Source organism: Cervus elaphus, chromosome 20, assembly GCF_910594005.1.
Source record: "Cervus elaphus chromosome 20, mCerEla1.1, whole genome shotgun sequence".
In the NCBI taxonomy this organism is placed as follows: Eukaryota; Metazoa; Chordata; class Mammalia; order Artiodactyla; family Cervidae; genus Cervus; species Cervus elaphus.
In genome coordinates this window covers 40231521-40257248 of record NC_057834.1, presented here as the reverse complement: position 1 = coordinate 40257248, position 25728 = coordinate 40231521, and the positions used below count along the sequence as shown (strand labels likewise).

The 25728-nt window shown below is 46.5% G+C and overlaps 1 protein-coding gene across 6 annotated transcripts; it reads right to left on the bottom strand.

The window, feature by feature from the left end:
- Nucleotides 1-2459: 2459 nt before the first annotated feature.
- Nucleotides 2460-25728, bottom strand: PGLYRP4 (peptidoglycan recognition protein 4). Of its 6 annotated transcripts, XM_043877749.1 has the most exons (11): nt 25647-25728; nt 21937-21984; nt 20233-21061; nt 19363-19448; nt 18340-18447; nt 17382-17580; nt 15886-16004; nt 14273-14425; nt 10395-10593; nt 5784-5902; nt 2460-4869 (listed from the first exon to the last, which is right to left on the bottom strand). In XM_043877749.1, exons 4-11 carry the CDS (start codon nt 19409-19411, stop codon nt 4691-4693), a joined length of 1125 nt encoding a protein of 374 aa, XP_043733684.1. In that variant the 5' UTR covers nt 19412-19448; nt 20233-21061; nt 21937-21984; nt 25647-25728; the 3' UTR covers nt 2460-4690. The 6 variants fall into 6 exon arrangements, with proteins under 6 accessions (XP_043733684.1, XP_043733683.1, XP_043733686.1 ...); XM_043877748.1 differs by having other exon boundaries at nt 20233-21984; XM_043877751.1 differs by lacking the exon at nt 21937-21984 and having other exon boundaries at nt 20233-20405; nt 25647-25697.

Sequence of the window (25728 nt, the reverse complement as noted above, 5' to 3'; positions counted from 1 at the left end):
AAAGAGATGCCATGTGTCCTACCAACCTCCCAGAATCCTACTTGCTAGAATCCATCTTGGCTGAGCAATGTGTGAGCCACCAGGAAGGACCCTGAGTCAGAATAATTGGCCAGAGACAACCTGGAAACTAATCCCGTCATCTTAAAACCCGGGACTGTGAGCCACATGGCAGAGTGGTCCTCCTGGCTTCCCTTACCCTCCCACTCTCTGCCCAGGCGCCCCTTCCCAATAGAGTCTTTTGCTTTGTCAGCGCATGTGTCTCTTCGGACAATTCATTTCCAACTGTTAGACAGGAGAACCCTCTCAGGCCCTGGGGTCTTCTCACTGTGTCCTGACCTAGTAAGGGGAAAGAGAGAGAGAGAGAAAGCTCTCTGATATCTTTTCTTATAAGGACCCTAATCTCTTCATGAGGGCCTCACCCCCATGATCTCATCTAGCTCTGATTACCTTGCAAAGGTCCAATCTCCAAATACCATCACCTTGGAGATTAAAGCTTCAACACATGAATTTTCAGGGAAACACAATTCAATCTATTTTGTTGTTCAATTGCTCAGTCATGTCTGACTCTTTGTGACCCCATGGACTGCAGCACTCCAGGCTTCCCTGTCCTTCACCATCTCCTGGAGCTTGCTCAAACTCACATCCATTGAGTCAGGGATGCCATACAACCATCTCATCTTCTGTCTCCCCTTCTCCTCCTGCCTTCAATCTTTCCCAGCATCAGAGTCTTTTCCAATGAGTCAGTTCTTCACATCAGGTAGCCAAAGTATTGGAGTTTCAACTTCAGCATCAGGCCTTCCAATGAACACCCAGGGTTGATCTCCTAAAGGAGATTGACTGGTTGGATCTCCTTGCAGTCCAAGGGACTCTCAAGAGTCTTCTCCAACACCACAGTTCAAAAGCACCAATTCTTTGGCTTTCAGCCTTCCTTAGAGTCCAGCTCTCACATCCATACAAACTACTAGAAAAACCAATCTATAGCAAAATTCAATCTGTAGTAACTGGAATATGAGATCCTTCTCACAATCCAGAAATCGAGAACATTTATACTTGATTTGTGAAACAAATATTGAGCTAGCAGGGTGACCCAGTGCTCCTGACACCATATTAGGAACTGGGGATATTCCTGGGAGAAAAACACACCATGTCTGCCCCATGAGGTCTGCATCCTGGTGGGAAAGAGAGGCGCAAAGCAATCAAATGAACACAACATCTCTAATGATGATGGTGCTGTGTGGAAAAGAGCAGGGCACCGAGCACATTTGTGAGAAAGTGATGCTGGAATTAGGGCATAAAAGATGAACAGATGTTTCCCAAGAAGTAGAGGGGAAGAGTGAATGCATATGAGAAGACCCTGAGGTTCACAGCTCCATGACTCCTAGAGCACAAACCACCTCCCTCCAGCCCTCTTCTTCTTGCAAGGAAGGATCTCTCCTGCCTGGATCTCTCCTCTTGAGGAAGGGAGGGACTTGGTGAATCCGTGTGTCAGTTCCCTGGCAAGTTCTCCTCACTCCAGAGCACCTACAGATGAAACAACCATGTACTATATGAAAACAAGAGGTTCACCTTTACTCTAAACACCCTAAAGATATTTGGACATTTGATTCTTTACCTTATTATAACCACAGTGTTCTAAGTTCTTACTTGCAATGTTAAGTTCCCATCCCTTGTCAACTAGCCTAGCCCAAGGTATTTCAATATCATCATTATTTGATGTGAAAGTAAAAAGAGAACATATAAATTTGGCCTCACAGTAACTAAGATCTAAGCCGAGCTTCCCCAACATTTCTGTGGGGATAGGCATACTCTGAACTGTCCATAGATCACATATGTATCTTGTATATTTCCTATCCCAGACTTGGAATCAATTATTTCTCCAAGAACCTCTGTCCTCCCATCGCAAGTAACAATCACCCAACAGTATCCTTTAAAAATGTCATGTTGTAAGGGTAACTCTAAATGAAACGCACGTGGCTCAGTAACTGGTTAGTGTCTGACATGACTTTGAGGCCTTTTCACCAACCACCAGGAAATTTACACTTGATGTGTGAACACTGGTGAAGTTTGGTGAAGTTTCTCTACCATTTGGTTATTCACTTATGTTCCTTGTATAGGAAGAGCAGAATAGGTGCTTTTTCTTTCCCCTTTTTACAGGTTTTCAAATAATAAGTGGATTCAGGTATTCCAAAGGTGATCAGTTAGGCATTTTGTATCATTATGAACTTATGAATTTAAATTTAATGAGCTCAAACCATAGAAATTGCTCTCAATGCTCAGCTTGTCCCATAGGGTAGATAGTAGACATTGGAATTCTCCCATTGGGCAGCAGTCTCCCAAGACCTTTTGACCCAAACTGAGAAAATGTTTTTTGGCTTCATTGTTATCTGATATAAGAAAATGTTTCACACTTATCTTGCACATTTTCTATCCCCAGACACAAAATCAGTTGTTTCTCCAAGAACTTTTGATTTCTTTTATTGGGATATTGTAATTTCAGCTCACAATCTTATGCTAACTTATTGCTACTGGATTGATCAGAGTTTCCAGACATCTTCACCAGACAGTGGTTAAAAATGTTAAGATGAAACACTTCATGAGTTCATAAGTACCTCGTGAGTTTATCCTTATATTTTCAATTCAAATCCAGGGCTCTGGTATATTACTTTACCTCTTCTAGGTTAGTCTGCATCTCCTTTTTCCACCCTGAGAATCTTACTTTCAAAAACACTGGGGATGATGGAATTAGAATATCACATATTAGCTCATTTGTTTGATCCCACATCTCACAGTAAACTTTCATATAAAAATAACACAAAGATTAGCACCAACAATATAATTACTAAATAGATTAAAAGTCAATTTGCAGACACTCTTCTCGTTCCTTCCACATTTTTTTCAGTTCTGTAATCTGCTACATTGTTAGCACTCACAACCATTACATACTATACTCTCACTTTGATAATCCTCATCTAGTCTTAATTTACAAAAACACATACATTAATATTCATCTCTGGTCATTATATTAATGTCTTATTTTGGTTGTTTGAGGTCATTATCTTGTAGACTCCTAAGGAAGGGTTCATGAGACTATATTCCCAGAGTTTTTACATGTTGATGAGAGCATATTTGTAACCTTTGTATTTGAAACTCAATTTTATTGAATATAAAACCCTTGGATCATATTATCACATTTTTTCCTTATATTTTAAATATATTCTTCCATTTTTTCCTAGCTGAAAATGTTGTCAAAAAGTCTGATGACATTTTTCTCTCTCATTTGTCACATTTTTGGTTTTTATCCTGAATGCCCAAAGGAAATGTTTTATTGAAAACCCATTAGCCTAATATACCCTGTAATTCATCATTGTGAGTCATTCTTTTTAAATACAAAACAAAGTAAAAGCAAATTTTCAAAACTTTTTTTTCAGGAAGGTCTTCTAGAATTAGTTTTTAGTATTTGTCCTATTCCCTTATTTTAGTTTTCTTGTTTAGGGACTTCAATTATATATACCTTGTAACTTCTTTGCTTATCAACTATATTGGTTACTTTCCCTCTAGTTGTTTTACTCTTGTTTTTTATTTCTTTTGGATTTTTAATTTTTTCCTTCATTTGATCTTCGTTTTCTTCTAAGGTATTATATGTTATGTGCATTGACTTTTTATCTTCTTTCTTTTACCTGGTCATTTCTGAAATGGTTACTATATTTCTTACTCTCTCATGAGTTCTATTACCCGATTTCTCCTATTTTACACTTCTAGTTAATTTTTCTTTCCTATCTTACATGATTTTCTTGATACTTTTAGCTGGATCTGAGGTGCTAGTTTATAGTTTTTTTATCTATGAGCATCTCCTATGTGGGGAGGTGCTGGATGGCCTGTGTGGACACAGCCTGGGCTGGACCTGGAGTAGTACACGGTCCTGTCCTCACAGGGGTGTGGAAGGATGGGGACATGGGACCCTAGAGACACAGCCGCCATTAGAAACAAGCAACCAGAGCCAGTTCTGAGCCTCGGATTGGAAAAGAATGGAACAGAGAGAATGCTGGCAGGATGGGGGACTGTCCGAGGTCCAGCAAATCTTGCCCAAAGAGGGTATGTCCAGCAAATTGGAAAGGGGAGCAGGGACTTGGCCCACTCCCCTTTATTCATCCATTTCTCCAATAAATATCTGCTTATCTTCTGAATTCTAGACACTGCTGAAGAACTGAAGACACAGACATGAATTAAACTGGGCAACCTCACAACCCAGTGGAGAGAATGTCTGTAAACAATCACTGCCCTGAAATGAGGGCTGCATCCAAATCAGGCCAAGGCAGTGAGTGAACAGAGAGGAGGGGCTGGGACGTGTGAGGCTGGGGCTGCCAGGCGGACGGCGGGGGAAGGCACACCAGGAGAGGGGTGTGCACCGGGGACAAGAAAGCTCGCCTGGCTGAACACATGGGTGGCAGGGAGAGGAAGGTGGGGAAAGAGGAAGACTGGGCCCAGACTCAGAGGGCTGGGAGCATCCAACTACACGGTTTAAGGGACTCTGGGAGATGCTGGCAGGAAATGACCATACTAACCTGAGACAGGAGGGACAGGATGGGGTTGGCAAGGAGAGGACACAGGTGTTGAATCAGAATGGAGAGGAAGAGGCGGACCAGCAGGTGGGGTTGGGGAAGGGGATGGTCTTGGGAGAAAAAGGGGCTCCCTAGTGTCTGAAATGAGGCCAAGTCTTAATGATGTTGTACAAAGCCCGCCCAGGAGATTGAACGTTGGTCACATCACTGTGCCCCAGCAGCAGGTAGTTGGGGACCAGGTGCCCCTTGACCACGGAACACTGGATCAGGTTCTGGGCTGCCTCCAGTGCTGCGGCATTGGGCGGGGAACCTGCAAAACACAGTGGACTCATCAGTTATAGGATTCCCAAGCTTGTTCCAGGGCAGGACACACTCCTCGATCCCCCTAACCCACCTTTACCACCAAACTGGTATATTCCACTTTACAGACAGAAAACCAAGTCGAGACTTTAGATTCCTCAGCACCAGTGAATTATCTGACCTGAAATGTTGATAATGCTGTGGTTGAGCAATCCTGCATTAGCCATGTAGTGTTTTCTTCACCTTCACATGACCAGCATCATCTCCAGGCATATTCCTGGCTCACACCTTCCCCTATCCAAGGCCCAATTTAATATTAGCCCCCAGTGACATAGCCTTCTCCTCCCAGAGATTCCACAAAAGGCCCCTGAGCTTAAACAAACTCTGATCAAATCTCTGAGCAATGGCAATTCTCAGCGTGCACTCTGGATGCAGAGACAGGGCTCATCTGTGCGTTTGGCAAATAAGGCAAGTGTCCACACATGGATGTCATGGTAAAACTTATCAGAAACATACACAAAGATCTTCTTTCCTTGTCTAATGTGTCTTGGATATCAGAAGAGAGAGGCATTTGTTTGGGTGTGAAAGATGTAAATTTAGGGTGGAATTCTGTCTCAGAGGCCACCTGTCACACTGAATTAGTTCAACGTTAAATCTGAAGCTGGGTAAATCTAACACTGCTGCTGCTGCTGCTGCTAAGTCTCTTCAGTTGTGTCCGACTCTGTGCGACCCCATAGATGGCAGCCCACCAGGCTCCTCCATCCCTGGGATTCTCCAGGCAGGAACACTGGAGTGGGCTACCATTTAAATCCAGCACACACAGCCACTAAGATGATACCTGTGTCTGACACCACTGTCTTTCACGTCTGACGCTTTCCCTCAAATACCACACAATGACCACTACTGCCCAAAGCATCCACTTACCAGAGAAGGTGCCCATAAAGGCGAGGCCCAGGGCAATGTCATTGTAGCCGGGGGTGTGGGAGCCTTGGACACTCCAGCCTACTCCTTCATAGATGATGCCATCCTGGCCCACAAGGAAGCTAGAAGACAGCCAGGGGAGATGGAGAAGGACATGAAAGAGAGGCACTCTGAGACTGTCCCATTCATTCATTCATTCTTGTCTACTCATCAGACATTAATTAGCTTATCAAGTCCTAAACACTGTGTAACAAATAAAGTTCTAAACACAGTGTAACCAGCATGACCAGTGTCATGCTGGTCAGCCAGCTCTCATGGGCAAGGGACATGGACCGCAGCCCTGATCTATAGCTTTTATTGATATCCAACCATGGTTGATCTCAGCCTACCAATGATTTGACAAAATTCTTAACAACAATCCTCTCATGAGCCCATGGGCCTCAGCACAGCACCACTGTCGCAGGTAGCTCACAGACTAGGAAGAGTGACAGCTTTCAACCCCTGCAGCCCTACCTCACCAGTGAAACTGTTGCCCACAGATGACCTACGCCTCCCCACGACTAAGAACAAACAAAGAGCACCTCCCCAGCCTTGCCTTCCCTGGCCTCTCTGTTCGGGAGGCCCTGCCAATCCCTGACTTCAAACATTCTTAGTTTCCATCGCACCACACTCTCCCAGTTGCTTCTTCTCTGGTTGCTCCTCATCACCTCATCTTCCTATGTCCTTCCCTGCATATGGGGGTTTCCTCAGGATGTGACCCTAACTCCCCTCTTCTTGACACATTGTCCCAGGACTAACCCATCTACTTCCTTGATTCAGCTGCCATCCAGAAAGACCATGAACCCACACCTGGACCCACCTATTCCCCTTGCTGGGCTCCTGATCTTGGTAAAAAATCCCACCATTCCCTCCTCCTACTGGGAATAATTCTGCAGAGCAGGGCCCAGCAAAACACATCCTGACAGGTAATAGATGTTGGAGGAAAAGTTTCCTCCTACCTTGAAAACGATGTTACTACCAGGGATTGGAGAGAGGAGAGGCAGTCAGCCCAGGAGTACGTATCAAGCAGTGGTAAATCCATCTAAGGCAGAGTCCCTGTACATAGCTGTCCTGGGCTTGGGGACAAGTAGGGATTAAAATCCAGCTCCATTAGGGCTCCTTTGATTCACGTGCACAAATATGCCATCTGCGTTAGTAGAGACCCACCCTAAGGTTTAAAATTCTGTGCAATTGTTTCTGATAGGACGTTGTTGTTGTTGTTGTTCAGATGCTAAGTCCAAGATATTAGATAGTATCTAACCCCAAACATCTTATCTTCAGTCTCTGAAAGCATCCTTCAAGAAGTCTCCACTCTTCTGTTAGGTCCGTGTGTTCTTTAAAAACGGATTACAGACTTTGCCATTAGAGAAATCCAAAGGTACTATCTGGCCAGGAGAACACTTCCCTGACCTTGCCTTCCCTGACCTCTCTGTTCCAGAGGCCCTGCCAATTCCCACCTCTTCAAACATTCTTAGCTTCTGTCGCACTGCACTCTCCCAGTTGCTTCTTCTCTGGCTGCTCCCCGTCACCTCATCTTCCTGTGTAAGGAAAGATGTCCTCCCCAAGGAGAATGATGCTTTCCAGATGCAAAGGAGAGTCTAACATGAGGGAGACAAACTTCAGGTTGGGGCTGAACTGAGAGACAGAGCCTAAGCTGAGGAGTGGGAGGTGATTATGTGAAAAAGGCATAATCTTTAGATGCTCCTTTCTACAGGTTTTACAATCTTCCCTGCATTTGATGTCCTATTAGTACCTTTTCAGCAGAGCCTTGGTCTCCATCATGTCAATATCTGACCTTTCAAAAGGACACACATTCACACTACTGTCCATAAAGGAGATAACCAACAAAGACCTACCCTATAGCACAGAGAACTATACTTAATATTGTGTGGTCATAACAAGCACCCTCTTCCAACACACAAGAGATGACTCTACACATGGACATCACCAGATAGTCAATAACAAAATCAGATAGATTATATTCTTTGCAGCCGAAGATGGCAAAGCTCTATACACTCAGCAAAAACAAGACCAGGAGCTGACTGTGGCTCAGACTATGAATTTTTATTGCCAAATTCAGACTTAAATTGAAGAAAGTAGGGAAAACCACTAGAGCATTCAGGTATGACCTAAATCAAATCCCTTAGGATTATACAGTGGAAGTGACAAATAGATTCAAGGGATTAGATTTGATAGAGTGCCTGAAGAACTATGGATGGAGGTTCGTGACACTGTACAGGAGGTGGTGATCAAGACCGTCCCCAAGAAAAAGAAATGCAAAAAAGGCAAAACGGTTGTCCAAGGAGGTCTTACAAATAGCTGAGAGAAGAAGAGAAGCTAAAGGCAAAGAAGAAAAGGAAAAATATACTCATCCAAATGCAGAGTTCCAAAGAATAGCAAGGAGAGATAAGAAAGCCTTCCTCAGCGATCAATGCAGAGAAGTAGAGGGAAACAATAGAATGGGAAAGACTAGAAATCTCTTCAAGAAAATCAGAGATACCAAGGGAACATTTCATGCAAAGATGGGCATAATAAAGGACAGAAATCATATGGACCTAACAGATAGCAAAAGCAGAAGATATTAAGAAGAGGTGGCAAGAATACACAGAAGAACTATACAAAAAAAAGATCTTCATGACCCAAACAACCACGATGGTGTGATCATTCACATAGAGTCAGACATCCTGGAGTCCGAAGTCAAATGGGTGTTAGGAAGCATTAATATGAACAAAGCTAGTGGAGGTGATAGAATTCCAGTTGAGCTATTTCAAATCTTAAAAGATTATGCTGTTAAAGTGTTGCAGTAAATATGTCAGCAAATTTGAAAAACTCAGCAGTGGCCACAGGACTGGAAAAGGTCAGTTTTCATCCCAATCCCAAAGAAAGGCAATGCCAAAGAATGTTCAAACTACCGCACAATTGCACACATCTCACACATTAGCAAAGAGTTCACACATTAGCAAAGAGAATGCTCAAAATTCTCCAAGTGAGGCTCCAACAGTATGTGAACTGAGAACTTCCAGATGTTCAAGCTGGATTTAGAAAAATCAGAGGAACCAGAAATCAAATTGCCAACATCCATTGAATCATAGAAAAAGCGAGAGAGTTTCAGAAAAATATCTACTTCTGCTTCATTGACTATGTTAAAGCTTTTGACTGTGTGGATCACAACAAACTGTGGAAAATTCTTAAAGAGATGGGAATACCAGACCACTTTGCCTGCCTCCTGAGAAATCTGTATGCAGATCAAGAAGCAACAGGAAGAACTGGACATTAAACAACTGACTGGTTCCAAATTGGGAAAGGAGTATATCAAGGCTGTATATTGTCACCCTGCTTATTTAACTTATATGCAGAGTACATCATGAAAAATGCCAGACTGGATGAAGCACAAGCTGGAATCAAGATTACTGGGAGAAATATCAATAACCTCAGATATGCAGATGACACTACCATTTTGGCCGAAAGCAAAGAGGAACTAAAGAGCCTCTTGATGAAAGTGAAAGAGGAGAGTGGAAAAGTTGGCTTAAAACTCAACTTTAAAAAAACTAAGACCATGGCATCTGGCCCCATCACTTCTTGGCAAATAGATGGGGAAACAATGGAAACAGTGACAGACTTTATTGTCTTGGGCTCCAAAATCACTGCAGATGGTGACTGCAGCCATGAAATTAAAAGACACTTGCTCATTGAAAGAAAAGCTATGACCAATTTAGATAGCATATTAAAAAGCAGAGACATTACTTTGCTAACAAAGGTCCATATCGTCCAAGCTATGGTTTTTCCAGTAGTCACGTATATTTGGGTTGGACCATAAAGAAAGCTGAGCACTGAAGAATTGATGCTTTTGAACTGTGGTATTGGAGAAGACCCTTGAGAGTCCCTTGCACAGCAAGGAGATCAAACCAGTCAATCCTAAAGGAAATCAGTCCTGAATATTCATTGGAAGGACTGATGCTAAAGCTGAAGCTCCAATCCTTTGGCCACCCAATGTGAAGAACTGACTCATTTGAAAAGACCCTAAAGTTGGAAAAGATTGAAGACAGGAGGAGAAGGGGATGACAGAGGATGAGATGGTTGGATGACATCATGGACTCGATGGACATGAGTTTGAGCAAGCTCTGGGAGTTGGTGATGGACAGGGAAGCCTGGCATGCTGCAGTCCATGGGGTCTCAAAGTGTCAGACACAACTGAGTGACTGGACTGAACTGAACTGAACTGAACTGAACTGAATAACCTATAAGGGAAAAGAATCTGAAAAAGAATATATATGTATGTATAAAACTGAACCACTTTGCTGTACATTTGAAACTTACAAAACATTATAAACAGCTATACTTCAGTTAAAATAATAAAGACACACATTTTGAGAATGTGCCCAAGGGAGATGACCACCCTTTAGCTACCTCTTAAATAAGGCCCACCCAGGGCTTGGTGAGGAATCTGTGAGTGAGAAGGACCGCCTCTCCTATGCTGGGCTCTCAGTAAATATTAGCTCCTCTTCCCACTCCTTTCACAGGCTCAGTATACACCACCATGGGAAGAGAAGCCTTCACAGCCTCAGGCACACTTACTTGTACCCAATATCACACGAGTCTGATCTATCCATGAAGAAGGACTGGATGTCTTGGACCAGCACGCGGCATTCATCAGACTTGTTGCAGGTTCGCCCCATGGTGTGGATGATGATGACATACTGAGCCGGCTGGTTCATCTTGGAGCAGTGGGCCTCCCTGGCATCCCAAGCAGACCGCTGGACAATAAGTGGGCAAGCTGCAGTGGGGCAAAAACATGTATGTGAGGATTCATTGTGCCCACTCAGGTCACCCACCTTACTACTGAACATCCTGCCCACCCTCTCGGCATCCTGCCCTGACCATGACTTCGGACCTGGAGAGCCCAGCAGCTCCCGGTGGCCCATCTGGGAACAGGAATTGCCTTCCAAGATGCAGGAGCCAAGAATCACCAGTTGAAACCCCAAAAATCAGAACCCAAAGGACAATGGGAATGTTGATCTTGAGGGGACATGGATGCTTTATTCTTAGTGCAAAGTGTGCTTATTTATCGGAACAACTGTCATGTGTGTGTACGTGTGTGTATATGTATCTGTAACAGGGTCTTTTTGGAGAAATCAATTGAATTTTCATCTGAAAACATGTCTTTAAGAATCACTTGTCGTCCACAAAACTCTGTCAGTGTAAACAATTATTAATACTGGCAGACGACACCATCCAAAGTCAGAGATCAAATTCACTCCAAGGTCTAATACAAAATTCCAATTTTCTTTAAAATTCTATTAAGTCCAAGAAAAGGTTAATAGTGCCTATCAACTATACTGTTTGTTTAGGCCACACCATATGGCTTGGGGGATCTAAGTTTCCTAACCGGGGACCACACCGGGGCCCCCAGCAACGAAAGCACAGAGTCCTAACCACTGGACCGCCAGGAAACTCCCTTCTAACTGTACTGGTTTTGAGGTCGCTGCTTGTTAAACTCCAAATCTGCTTTTAATCTTCCTTGAGTTGTGTTAAACTCTTCCTTTAAGTCAATACAAGTAATCCCTTAAGCTCTTTGATCTGCTAATGCGCTTCTGTTGATAATTTTTGTGTTCAGAAAGAGGTGTATTTGCACTTTGTGTTTGTATATCCTATCCCTCTCCAGGCTTTTTTCCCTTCATAGCACTTGTCACCATTTCACCATGTAACATGCCAACTATTTTACGTGTTTGTGTTCTTATTGTGCTTCTCTGCCATCCTGATTGAAACTTCATGAGGGCACGGCTGTTGTGTTGTTTACTTTCTTGATACAGCCTCAGTGACGAGCAGGTGCTCCGTAAATAACCGATGTAGAAATGAGTGAACACACAGTAGACTATGCAGAATGCCATGCCTCTATCATTCTAGGAATCCGAGGGACAAGTAGGTGACCTGGAGGGGCCCTCGCAAGGTTTGCCAGCCCTGAGGTTTCAGAGAGTTGGGTGACCAATTGCCTCCAGTGAAAAAGACAACCTCTTCAATAAGTGGTGCTGGAAAAACTGGACAGCTACGTGTAAAAGAATGAAATTAGAACACTTCCTAACACCATACACAAAAATAAACTCAAAATGGATTAAAGGCTTAAATGTAAGGCCAGAAACTATAAAGCTCTTAGAGGAAAACATAGACAGTACACTCTGACATAAATTGCAGCAAGATTCTCTCCGACCCACCTCCTAAATTAATGGAAATATAAACAAAAATAAACAAGTGGAAACTAATAAAACTTAAAAGCTTTTGCACAACAAAGGAAACTATAGACAACATGAAAAGAGAAACTGCAGAATGGGAGAAAATAATTGCAAATGAAGCAACTGACAAAGGGTTCAGCTCACTTCAGTTCAATCACTCAGTCGTGTCCAACTCTTTGTGACCCCATGGACTTTAGCATGCCAGGTCTCCCTGTCCATCACCAATTCCCAGAGTTTACTCAAACTCATGTCCATTGAGTTGGTGATGCCATCCAACAATCTCATCCTCTGTTGTCCCCTTCTACTTCCACCTTCAATCTTTCCCAGCCTCAGGGTCTTTTCAAATCAATCAGTTCTTCACATCAGGTGGCCAAAGTATTGGAGTTTCAGCTTCAACATCAGTCCTTTCAATGAATATTCAGGACTGATTTCCTTTAGGATGGACTGATTGGATCTCCTTGCAGCCCAAGGGACTCTCAAGAGTCTTCTCCAACACCACAGTTCAAAAGCATCAATTCTTCAGCTCTCAGCTTTCTTTATAGTCCAACTCTCACATCCATACATGACTACTGGAAAAACCATAGCCTTGACTAGATGGACCCTTGTTGGCAAAGTAATGTCTATGCTTTTTAATATGTTGTCTAGGTTGGTCATAAATTTCCTTCCAAGGAGCAAGTTTCTTTTAATTTCATGGCTGCAGTCACCATCTGCAGTGATTTTGGAGCCCAAAAGAACAAAGTCTGCCACTGTTTCTTCTGTTTCCCCAGACAAAGGGTTAACCTCCAAAATACATGAGCAGCTCATACAGCTCAATATCAGAAAAACAAGCAACCCAATAAAAAAAATGGCAGACATTTCTCCAAAGAAGACATGCAGATGGCAAATAAACACATGAAAAGATGCTCAACATCACTCATGAGAAAAACACAAATCGAAACTACTGTGATGTATCACTCATACCTGTCAGAATAGCCATCATCAAAAAATCTACACACAGTAAATGCTGGAGAAGGTATGGAGAAAAGGGAACCCTCCTGCACTGTTGGTGGGAATGTAAATAGATACAGCCATTATGGAAAACAAATGGAATAGTATGGAGATTCCTTAAGTATCTAGGAATAAATCTACCACATGACACAGAAATTCCACTACTGGGCATATACCCCAAAGAAAACCACAGTTATAAAAGAGACAAGTACCCCAATGTTCACTGAAGCAATATTTACAATAGCCAAGACATGGAAGCAACCTAGATGTCCATCAACAGATGAATTTGTATTAAAAAAAAAAGTTGTGATACATTTATGCAATGGAATATTATTCAGCCATAACAAGTAATGAATCTGAATCAGTAGTAGTGAGATGGATAAACCTAGAGCTTCTTATACAGAGTGAAGTAAGGCAGAAAGAGAAAACTAGGTATCATATAGTAATATATATATATGGAATCTAGAAGAATGGTACTGATGAACCTAGTAGAGAACAGACTTGTTCACACAGCAGGGTAAGATGAGGGTGGGACAAATCGAGAAAGTAGCATAGACACATACACACTACCATCGGTAAAATAGACAGCGGGAAGTTGCTAAATAACTCAGAAAGCCCAGCCTGGCACATTGTGATGACCTAGAGGGGTGGGAGGGGGGAAGGGGTATATATAACTATGACTGATTCACATTATTTTATGGCAGAAACCAACACAAAATTGTAAAGCAATTTTCCACCAATTAAAAAATAATTTAGAAAAAAAAAAAAGAACAACTCCAGTGAGAGCCTGACTGAAAAAGTCACATCCAGTGGCATTTGAAAGTGAGTGGGAGTGAATCTGGAGGGAGGTCCAGTAAGACTCAAGGTCTTAGGGACTTCCCTGGTGGTTCAGTGATTAACACTCCATACTTCCAAAACAAGCAACATGAGTTTGATCCCTGGTCAGGGAACTAAGATCTCACATGCCATGCAGCACTGCCAAAAAAAAAAGTGTTTTTTTTTAAGATTGAAAGTCTTTTGGGTCTTCCCAGTGCACCAGCCCTGAGCACTTGTCTCATGCATCGAACTGGGAATGGGGAGGGAGGTGGGAGGGGGGATCAGGATGGGGAACACATGTAAATCCATGGCTGATTCATGTCAATGTATGGCAAAAACCACTACAATATTCTAAAGCAATTAGCCTCCAACTAATAAAAATAAATGAAAAAAAATAAAATAAAATAAGAGTGAAAGTCTTACCTTCCTTGACACTTGCATTCTGCTGAGGGGACAGGCAGCTCTCTCCTTTCACAAAGAGTGGCTGAACATACACGGGTGACAGGTGGCCCTTGCGGACAGCAGAGGAGATCAAACCTTCCATGGCTGACAGGGCTGCAGGGCTAGGGCTGTGGCCTGAAAGACAGTGATCCTTAGGAAGCCTCGATCTGGCCTGAGTTGCAGAGTTCTGTGGGGGAGGACGAGATGTCCTGCCAGCCCCCGCATAGCTGTTGAAGGGGGAGGAAGGGGCACAGGCTCATCCTGAGCGTCGGACAGCTTGGAACTCAAGGGTCCGCCTGGACAGAGCTTTGGTGACTGGAAAGACCTTTCCCAAAGACCCACCGAGACTTCGTTTATCTGTCTCCCTGGGGAAGAGCTGGATGGCAGCCCCGTGCTCACTAACGCCCCCTGGCTGCGTGAGGGTTTCCCATCACTAGGGCCCTTCCAGGCATGTGCCAGCCCCTCTGTCTGCAGTGACTGCTGTAATCCTCACATCAAGCCTGTGAGGCAGATGCTATGATGAACCCCACTGTTCATAAAGAGGAACTTGAGGTTGCCAAGAAGTACTGAGCTCAAGATCCCACAGCTCACAAGGTAACACCCAGGGGCAAAGATTGGTCATGGAAACCAACCAAGTTGAACATCAAGACTCCTCTGGCAAACCTGAAGCTGCCCTGGAGCAGAAATGGAAGGGATGAGCTTGTGTTCTGATACCTCTCCTTACGACTATGTCACCTGGGTCACTTACCTGTCTGAAACTTAGGCTGTACACACTGTAATAGTAGTCATGAAACTTATCTGGGCCATCTCAAAAGATATTGGGAGGGGGCCATGAGAAACTAGATGTTTGCTAACTGTTGTTGTTATTTAGTCGCAAAATCATGTCTGACTCATTTGAGGCCCCATGGACTGTAGCCTGCCAGGCTCCTCTGTCCATGGGATTTCCCAGGCAAGAGTACTGGAATGGGCTGCCATTCCCTTCTCCAGGAGATATTCCCAACCCAGGAGTCGAACCCCTCATCTCCTGCATTGCAGGTGAGTTCTTCATCACTGAGTCACCAGGGAAGCCCACTTATTAACAGTAAACGTTCAGAAACTCAATAGATGTATGTTGGGATGCAGGTGGGCAGGGTGACAATAAGACTAGAGGACCATGGAGGAGACTTGGGGTTTGCAGCCCCAACATGGCTTTTAAAAATTGCACAGAAAATCTCAGAGAGACAGAGAGAGAGATGGAAGGAGGAAGTGTCTGGCCAGAAGCAAGGCCTGATACTACAGAAGCATCTGAGCTAGAGAGAAGGTATTCTAGTCTTTGATGCAGGAGTGAGAGTTGGAGCCCGGATCCTCCTAAGACCAGAGAGGGAGCAGAACCAGGGTGCAGGAGGAAGGATGGAGAGCCTTCCCTGAGGGGTGGCCAGGGGGCGAGGAGGCTGGGAGGAAGCCAGAGCAGGAAGAGGAAGACCGTTCACAGAAGTCAGTGGAGAGGAGAATTGCAGGGGAGGGTGTGTCATCACCAGTGTGAGGAGGGTGGAGAGACAGCGTGAGAAAAAGAACTAGCTAACTCTATGGAGAAGAACAGCTGGGGTGACCATTACCTTTGCTGGTGCCAAAGAAGGCGAGGCCCAGGGAAATATTGTTGTAGCCCTGGGTGTGCACACCTTGGACATTCCAGCCAACACCTTCATACACCCCGCCATCGTCCCCAACCAGGAAGCTGTGGAGAGGGAAATCCAGGCTTGGTGGCTGGCCCCAGGCACACCCCTGCAAGAGGAACCCCAGCCTAGCCTCCTAAGGGAGAAGGGGCAAACCAAGTTCACTAGAGGGAATTTGCATGGATTCATCTGAGACAATGGATAGACAAGGTGACTTCCACTCATCCTTAGAAGGACCACTCCCGTGTTCCTCACCCCATCCCCAGTTCAGATGCTGGGTTTTGTATAAATCATCCTGCACACTTGAAAGGGAAGGGGTCCTGGAGCTGCCACCCAGAGGCTCCCCCAGACCCAACCAAACAGTATAAGATCGTTCTCAGCCTCTACATTTCCTCAAACATGGCTCTCCTCCTCCTTCCAAAATGCTGCGTGTCTGTGATCTCCACACAGGCTGTTTGTGTGATTTCTCTCTGCCAGGGTAACCTCTTACCTAGACTTCTCAGGAGGCAGCACCTCAAACAAGGATGTGGACGCAGTCAGTTTATTTGGGAAGAGACCCCAGAAGCCAGACTGAAGGGGCCAGGGAAGTGAGACAGGAAGAAACTCGACAAAGTGTGAAGGATTATGTTGGCTTCCCCATGGACACCCGGGGCTCAGCACCCCGCTCCTTGACATGTGACTTTTCAAGGAGAGAAGTACTTAAAAATGTCCCTTCAGACGGCTGGAGACTAAGAAGTTAGCCGCAAAGCCTGCCCTCCAGGGGGTTCACTGTCAGGGACTTGGACGAAAGCCTGAAGCAGAAAAGCAGAGAGATGCAGGTGCTCTTGAGGTGGGAAGCCATTCCCACACACAGGAATCGTCCACAATGAACTGAAGTCAGAGGTGGGCTGAGGAACTGGGTTCTGGGCACTGGGAGGGCCTGCTAGAGTGACCAGCAGGGGAAGAAGAGGATGCCTCCCTCATTGAGGTGGAAGCCCCGACGCACACTGTAGTGGAAGAATCAGATGGCAAAGGGGCTTGGGCAACAACTTAGCAGCAGTGTGACCTCGATCCCTTCCTCGGTGCCCCCGCCTGTAACATGGAGATGGTGACACCCGTCCAGCCAACCTCACACTTTGTCATGGGGCAAACGCACCCATGCACCCACAGACGGGGAAGCCATTCCTAACCTGGGATGTGCTGCGTGAACCATTAGGAGGCGAACGGAAAGTAGAGTCATCACTTAAACTTCCTTGCTTCCTTTCAAGAGAACTCAAAGTCAAGAACCTCACAGAAAATTTCAAAGGCTTTGGAATTTTATAGGATATTGTTTCATTGCATTCATTATTAACCAGGTACAACCACAACCCAGAAAATGAGGGAAACAGTTAGAGAAGAGAAGGGGCGAGGGAGGCACCCTTAGCAGCACTGGGTCACATGCCCCCAGCCCAGCCTCTTACTTGTAGGCTATGTCACACCAGCCGTTGCGCACGTGATGGCCCTGCAGCTCCCGCAGCCTCTGACTGCACGAGGTCTGGTTGTGACATTCCAGCCCAGGGACGTGGTGCGTGATGAGGAAGCCCACCGGCAGGGCCAGCTGGGCACTGCAGCCGACGGCGTCTGCCCCCCACTGCTTGCGAGAGACCATGGTGGACACACCTGCAGGGGACATGCAGGTGTCCCTGGGCACACCCTGCTCCACTATTGCCACCTCGGGCCCCTGGGCCACACGTGCCAGCCGAGGCCAGTTCTGCCCCGTGGTGGCTGCAGAAGGGCTGCAGGAGGAGGCCTTCTGTGGGCAGGCGGGCACAGCCTCCTCTTCTTGCCTCCATGTTTCCATTTCACTACTCACTCCAATGCAGGGACTGCGCCCGCCCAGAGCAGCCTAGGTGCTTGGCCCCCACACCTGGATGACCTTCTCTGATTGAGGGTCCCTCCCTGCTCTGCTCCAGGAAACCTTTCGTGTCACCATTTGCCCCAGGAAAAGCCCTCAGGGGCCCCTCTCAGTTTTGCCCCAGCGCTACTGCCCTCCAAGTGCTCCAAGCCCACTGACAGTTTCCTCCGGGACTCTGCTTCCTTCACCCTGCTCCCAGCGCTCCTGGAGCGGGGCATCTCCTCCTCAATCTGGGGGGCCCTCCAGGCAGGGCCCGTGACTCCCTTTCAGTCCGGGGACTCCTGAGGGCAAAGTGTGAGTCTCCAACCTCAGGCTAGGGGGTCCTTCACGCACAGACTGCACCTCCCTTTCCTGGGTTTCTGGCCCCTCCCAGCAGCACTCCCACTTCCCCTTCCCCCCTTCCCTCCCTGCCAAGGCCTAAGACAACCCAGGGAGGTATTCCTGTGTCTTAGCCCCAACCACCCCATCCCACCATTAAGTGCCTGGTCCCAAGAGAAACCCAGCTGGTCCTCAAACCTCCTCACCACTGAGACCCCGTTTGTCTTTTTCAATGAGCTGGGAGATGTTGCCAAGCAAGTCCTGAAGCCCCTCGAATGGGTGTTTATCTTGTGTTTTATCCCAGGAGGAATCACCTGTAAAGGAACATTCCATTTCGCATCAGCCCTCAGAGAGCCCCAGTACCAGTCCTCTCCGTGGCAGCGGCTCAGGCTCCTCTCCACAACCCTCCACCTCCCCAGATCTCTGAGTCCTTTCAGGGAGCCCTATGGGGCCAGAGGACCACCTCCAGCAGTACCATGAGGCGTGGTTTTCTCCAACACCAGCTCCAGGTAACCTCCCAGGAAGTTTTAAACAGACAAGGGCAGGGGGTCGGAAATATTGTCCTTTTCTCATGAGCCACATCTCCACACACAATTGGCAAAATCAACAAAAACCCCCTGGAAATGCATCCAGGCACTTCAAAACCACAAAGTCTTTCCTTGTATGCATTTTGCCTAATGGAAGCAATGGGACAGATTGTGCCCAGAAGGGACTGGAATTCTCTGCACAAATCAAGTCAGTTCCTCTGGGATTAATTCTGGGGGCATTTGCTATGTCCATGCTCCTGTGGGAGGGACTCTGGGGATTTCAACAGATTCCCACCCTGAAGGAACTTTCTCTCACTGACAACCATAAACCCCAGTCATAGGCTGACATAATATTGCAAATAGAATCATTGCCCCATTGCTCAAGTGCTAAGTCCTTCCAGCAGTGCATTTTCCCATTCTATTCTCACAATAAATATAGATCATAACTTTGTGTCAGTCTTCAGGTGGGAAAATTCAGGTTTCAAGAGGTGACTAACTTATTTAAAATCATTGCTGGAGGCAGGGCAAGGATTTGCATCCAGGTCTATGGACTCCAAGTTCTGTGCTCTAAATGCAAAGCTGTCCTCCCACTCTGGCTTCCTACCATCCTCCTAACGGAGAGCAGGCATTTAAAGATTTCCTATTATGAGACTGTAGAATGATCTTTCTTAGTTACTCTCTAAGCCAATGAAGAAAACTCACCCCAGGCCCCGAGACCCAGAGTGGAGAAGACAAGAAGCCACCACAGCATCTTCACGTGATTCCAGGACACAGGAGAGATCTCAGCTCTACGAAAGACAATGATGGTTACCCCAACTGTGCTCACCCCTCGAACGGGGCACCCACCCTACTGCATGGCCCCATCTGCCCTCCTGAAGGCTAGCACCTGGACAGGCTTCTCTGGGTCCCCAGCACAGGTCAGGGGCTCATTGAATGAGGAAACACCCCCATCCTGTTTCCCTGAGCAACCAGATCTCATTGAGTGCCCACCATGTGGGAGGCCTGAGTAGACACTCACATGTGCTTTATTTAATCCTCGCACCAAGCCTGCAATCTAGGCTTGCTAACCCCCACTCATAGAAGAGGGCTGTAAGGTCCAGGGGTGAAAGTGAACGTGAAGGTTACTTAGTCGTGTCCTCCTCTTTGCGACCCCATGGACTGTAGCCAGCCAGGCTCCTCTGTCCACGGGATTCTCCAGGCCAGAATTCTGGAGTGAGTAGCCATTCCCTTCTCCAGGGGATCTTCCCAACCCAGGAATCTAACCAGGGTCTCCTGCACTGCAAGCGGATTCTTTGCCAGTTGAGCTACCAAGGACTAGGGGTAGCAGAATGGAAAAATACAAACTCACTTCGATGGGTCTAATGCAGAGAATTTCTTCCCAGCTGGGAATAGACTGCGATTGGGAAGAGGAGGGGATGTAAGAGTTGAGGAGGGGGAGGGGCCTATTAACAGAGCAGAGCAAAAATCCTGATCTTTACACTCCATCTGGTGGAGTCCAGTCCTTCTGATAAGAGAGGGCTTCTCAAGAAGAAACACAGCTACACACACACACACACACACACTCAGAAATACCTGTGGGTCCCTTGCTCTCCCAGCTCCACAGGTCAGGCTGCAGCCAGCTCACCCCTCATTGGCTGGCAGGGCCTCCTTTCAGAATTGGCCTCTGACCCTGCCCTCCTCCTCAGTCTTCACCCTCCCAGGCACTAGAGGGCACTCTCTCCCCGGGAACGGAGACTGGGCCCTGGCTTTTCAGAGAGAAGAGAAAGGCCAGGAGCCCTAACAAAAAGGGGGCGAGGAGGAGGGCCAGGCTCTGAGCGGCTCCCTCTATAGTCCACAGCACGGAGAAGAATCAAGACCAGACAGGTGTTGACAGCAGGGACCCGCCCTGTGAATAATCCCAGATACCTCCTCCCTGGGAAAGGGTGCGGCTGCCCAAGGCTCCCAGGAAGCCTGGCGAACCCAGGGGTGCCTGTGGGACCTGGGGGTCACGTCCTGACCTCTGGGAACTTTCTGCCTGTGGGGACAGATCTGCTCCAGGAGTCTGAAGGTTCTGGATGGAGGTTGCTCCCCAACCCCCACCTCCCACCCCTTTCCATCAGCCCCACCAGCAGCAGGCAGATAAAGCAGAAAAGTACATCCCAGGAGGTGATGCACACATGTCCTTATCACTAGAGCTGATTCCCACTCTGTGGCCAAGGGGACCATTCACCCACCACCCACGCCTCTGCATCAGACTGTCACCCACCCAAGAAGCCTCCCACAAGCCAGGATACTCCAGCCCCTCAGCCACTCTCAGCTCAAAGCCACAGTTATCACCTCACATGTTCCACGTCTCCTCCACAGTCCGAGGCTCTGGTCTCGGGAGCCCTTGAGTCTTCGTGGAGGAAGCGTCACATGACACCTTGTGTGCATGCAATAGGACATGTGTCTCCATGGGGACCTGCAGGGGCTCCCACCTCTCCATGGGTGGAGCAGCCTCCTGAGACGACTGAATGGACCCTTTTCAGGGAACACCGCAAATCTGGACAGGTTGTCCTTGGTGAAGCTATGGAGTCACCCTGAGGCCCGGGGTCCCCAGAAAACCTCCCTCGAAGGGGCCCCTTGAATACCTAATTCCATCTACTGTTCTCCCTGTTGACCCACAAAGGCCCAGGGCTGGGAAGAAGGGCCCTGGGATGGTGGGAAGCAGAGTGGGGGACTTCCTGATCTCATCTTGGGCCACCAGTACAAGTGGTAGCAGCCTCAGAGATATATGAGGGGGAGGGAGACCTGTAGCCTGGGGACTGATACTGCAGGGCCTGGAGGTTTCCTGAACCTGTAGACTGTCTCCCAGGCCTCCACCTCCCAGGCCTGACCAACAGTGAAGCTTTCAGAGAGGAGGCTTGTGGCCCCCAGAGCAACAAGTTAGGGAGAGGAGAATGTTCCATTCTGCAGACGGCTTTGGGAGGTGGGAACCCTGAGCAGAGACTGGGTGGGTGGTGGCTGCCTGAGAGAGGAGGGGAAGCAGGTGAGCCCAGGTCCATCCTGAGACCAGCAAATTCTTGGAGACTAACAGGCTGAGGGGCTCCCTGAGGGAAAAAACTTGTTCTGGACAGAGGGTGTCAGGAGGGGGAAGACAGCAGAGCAGGCAGTTCTCTCTAGTTCTGTGCGCTTAGGACCAAAATCCTAACTGGCCTGCTAATAGCCAGTATTAGCCCCACCCTGGTCACCTCCCCATCTCTCACCCCCCTTGGCCAGAGCAGCTACCTTGCTGAGGGTCCCTGTCTCACTCCTCACCTGGGCCAGGAGGCCCCACATCCAGCCTGGCTTCTTCCAAGAGACCTTCTGTGGAAAAGAAGGAAGGAAAAAGAAAAGCAGACAGACACACGAGCTGCTTCAAGTAACATATTGCCTGAGACAGTGGTTCTCGAAGAATGTTCCAAGGAGCCTGGGGGTTCCTAAGACCCTGCAGGGGCTCCATGAGGTCATGACTATCTCCAGTCATGATTTAACATTGCAGTCCATAATAATATACCCTGAACCACCCACCACAAGAAGCCTCCTACCAACCAAGTATCCCCAGATCCTCCCCTTCCTCACTCTGCTGATATTTACACCAGTGACCTTAGAACCACAGCAGGTCAGACTATTAGTGTCTTAGCGGGAACCGGGGAGGTGGCAGCAAACTTCACTAGCAGTCACTGCATTCCTCATGCTGTATTCTTTCAAAACAAAAATGTTTTTCACTTGAGAAATGTTCTTGATAAAGCAATGAAAGCTATTCATTTTATTAGATCTCAACCATGATTGTCTCAAGGAAAAGCACTTGCATGATCGAAAGGTAAGGTGAGCTAGCCACTTTTTTCATAGAAACACCATTTTTACTTGAAAGAACAAATAACAGCTCAATTATGGATACTCATGCAGACATTTATCTTGAAAATGAACAGAGTTAAACTTTTACTTCAAGGAAAACCAACAGGCTGTGTTAGTGTAATAAAACTGGAACTTTCAAGCAAAAATTAAACTTTGAAAAATTTGGCTCTGCCACCCTGAGTTTGACAGTCTCTCAAAACGTAAAGATTTTCTTGATGAGATCAGTGGTGATATCAATAAGTGTGATTTTTACATATGTATATATATTAGGTAATGAAATGTGTCAGCATTTGGAAGATGTGGATAACCCAGTGAATCAATCTTTTCCAAATGACCAGTATATTGTTACAGAATCATAGGAGACCGATTTATATTTCGTGATAGACCAATGAATTCTAATGTAACAAAGAATTCATTAATATGGTCTGAGATTCTAGGATAACCCTTTCAAAACGTCTGCTTGTTGAGTTTTGGTGAATTATCAAAGAAGGATATTCACAAAAAATTTTATTGTAATTATTTATATGAGTGTAGGCTCAGTCTGGAGAAGGAGATGGCAACCCACTCCAGTATTCTTGCCTGGAGAATCCCAGGGATGGGAGCCTGGTGGGCTGCCGCCTATGGGGTCGCACAGAGTCGGACACGACTGACGTGACGTAGCAGCAGGCTCCGTCATATCTGACTCTTTGAGACCCTATGAACTATAGCCTGCCAGGCTCCTCTGTCCATGGGATTTTCCAGGCAAGAATACTGGAGTGGTTTGCCATTTCAACAACAACTTTTAAAGGCTATTAATATATTCTCCTCTTTCCAACTACTTATCTGTGTGAGGTTTGATTGTCTTCATATCTTCAAACAAAAAACAAATATCGTATATTAACACATACATATGGAATCTAGAAAGACGGTACTGATGAACCTAATCGCAGGCAGCAATGCAGACGCAGAGGTAGAGAACAATGGACATGGGGTGGGGTGGGGTGGGGTGGGGAGGAAGGAGAGGGTGGTACAAATGGAGAGAGTAACATGGAAGCATATACACTACCATGTGTGAAATAGAGAGCCAATGGGAATTTGTTGTGTGACTCAGAGAACTCAAACCAGGGCTCTGTAACAACCTAGAGGCCTGGGATGGGGAGGGAGGTGGGAGCGAGCTTCCCGACAGAGGGGACATATGTATACCTATGGCTAATTCATGTTGACATACGGCAGAAACCAATACAATATTGTAAAGCAACTATCCTTCAACTAAAAGTAAATTTTAAATAAGAAAAGAAAAAGAAAACAACACATACAACAAACTGATTACAGACGTAGAAAAGTCCATTTGTCTTCATATAAGCCACACATTAAACAGGTGTGCAAAAATGTAACAAATGATATCATTGTTCTCACTAGCCTTTTTTTGAAAATATAATTATTTCTTACTTTAAAAATATGTTGATAGATAAGGGGTTTACTGATACTATTTTAAGTGAATTAATAAGTATTTTAAATTGTATAATATTGTATATAATAGCAGATGCAACCCATATAAACAAAAACTCTTTTAGACACTCAATAAACTGTGAAGCGTGAAAGGGCCTTGAAAACCGAAAGGTTAAGAATCAGGGCCCAAGGAACGCAGCAGGCTGTCCTGACACAGGTAGGCCACAAGAGGGCAGCACGAACTCTGATCATCCCAGGCTACCTTTTCACCCGCGGACTCTCCCTTATCTCCATATCTCCTTCACCCCTCCCCACTTCCTTATTTTCCTTCTCTGCATTTTCCCGAGCTGCACAATTTCTTAATTACAGGAAATGATCATCTTCTCAGCGTAGTTTCTATCAAAGCCATGTCAGTCACGTATTACTCTGCAAACGTTTATCAGATGCCTCTCAGATGACAGTTAATCACCCAGGGATGAGTAAAAGGAGTTAATAAGCTAGTGAGGGAGAGGGACCCCAAGGCCAGCCATTAGAATGCCAACGTGGTGATAATGTGACAGCCCTTTATTTCCTGTGTCAGAGGGATTCCCGCCAGGCAGAGGAGGTCAACAGGGACACACGGAGATATTCATCAGGAATTTCTGGAAGGATCTGGAACTTCAGGGACACGCTGAGAACAAAAACCAGGTTCCCCAAGAAACAGGAGAGGAGAAGGACCAGAAAAACAGGAGCCAGGGAACAGAAAATGGGGAAAGAAAATTTCCCAGAAATCACAGAGATTATGAGTGAAGACAGCAAGAGGGAGTCAGGGGAAAGGATTAAGACATGGGAACCCTGCAGAAGGGGTAAGGATACCGACCCCTCTTGGTCGTGGCCTCAGGGGACCAAGCTCACTGATAGGTCTAGAGCTGCTGAGCGTCTGCCTGCTCCCTTGTTGGCGTGTGTGCTTTTAACACAGCTGAGGAAGCCATACCCACCGTCCAGAACCAGGAAAACTGTCCCAATTCATGCCCACGCAGGAGGCTCTGAATCCCACCACCCTTTCCTTCCAACCTCTGGCCTTGGTTGGCAGTGAGGAGGCTGGGTGGGATCTGGGCACTTATTGACCAGGCCAAAAATAGCCTGCCCAGGTCATGGCCTCTACAACTCAGCCTCGGCCTCACCCAGGCCTGGGTTAGCCTGGGACCATGAGGTCTGCCAACCAATGCCTTTTTTTTTTTTTTTTTGGCTATACAGGCTGTTAGTTATGAGATCTTTGATCTTCATTGGGGCATGTAGTGTCTTTTAGCTGTGGCATGCAAACTCTTAGCTGTGGCATGTGGGATCTAGTTCCCTGACTAGGGATCAAACCCAGGCCCCCTGCCTTGGGAGCATGGAGTCTTAGCCACTGGACCACCAGGGAAGTCCCCTGCCACCGCCTTCTGTCATGAGGGAACTCACTGCCAAAGCAGGACCCCCAAGTGTGGACTCCCTTCTGTTTCGAAGCCCTGTCCTGCTGCTCACTCCACCAACCACTGACCCTACTCTCCTCCTCCCACCCAGTCACTTCCATCCTAACCAACACTGCATGATCCCAGCCAACATCTCTGCAGAAAGTCACAGGGCAACAAACAGACCTGTGTGCATTTCACACTCATTCATTTCCCCATTTATTTGTGCATTCCTGCAATTATTAATTCAACAACTGTTCATTCTACACCTACCGAGCAGGCTCTTGCTCCATCCTGGAACCGCAGAGGTGATTCAGGCCACATCCCTGGTTTGGGGAACCTCAGCAGAATGGAG

Bases quoted from the DNA above. Each gene is read 5' to 3' on its own strand.
- PGLYRP4 (XM_043877748.1), bottom strand. From the start codon at position 19,411: ATGCTGTGGTGGCTTCTTGTCTTCTCCACTCTGGGTCTCGGGGCCTGG. The intron at 17,581-18,339 runs GTGAGGAGGTTT...TGTCCCCTGCAG, and splicing joins AGACAAACGGGGTCTCAGTG to GTGTGTCCACCATGGTCTCT. The intron at 10,594-14,272 runs GTAAGACTTTCA...GCCCCACTGCAG, and splicing joins GAATGCAAGTGTCAAGGAAG to CTTGCCCACTTATTGTCCAG.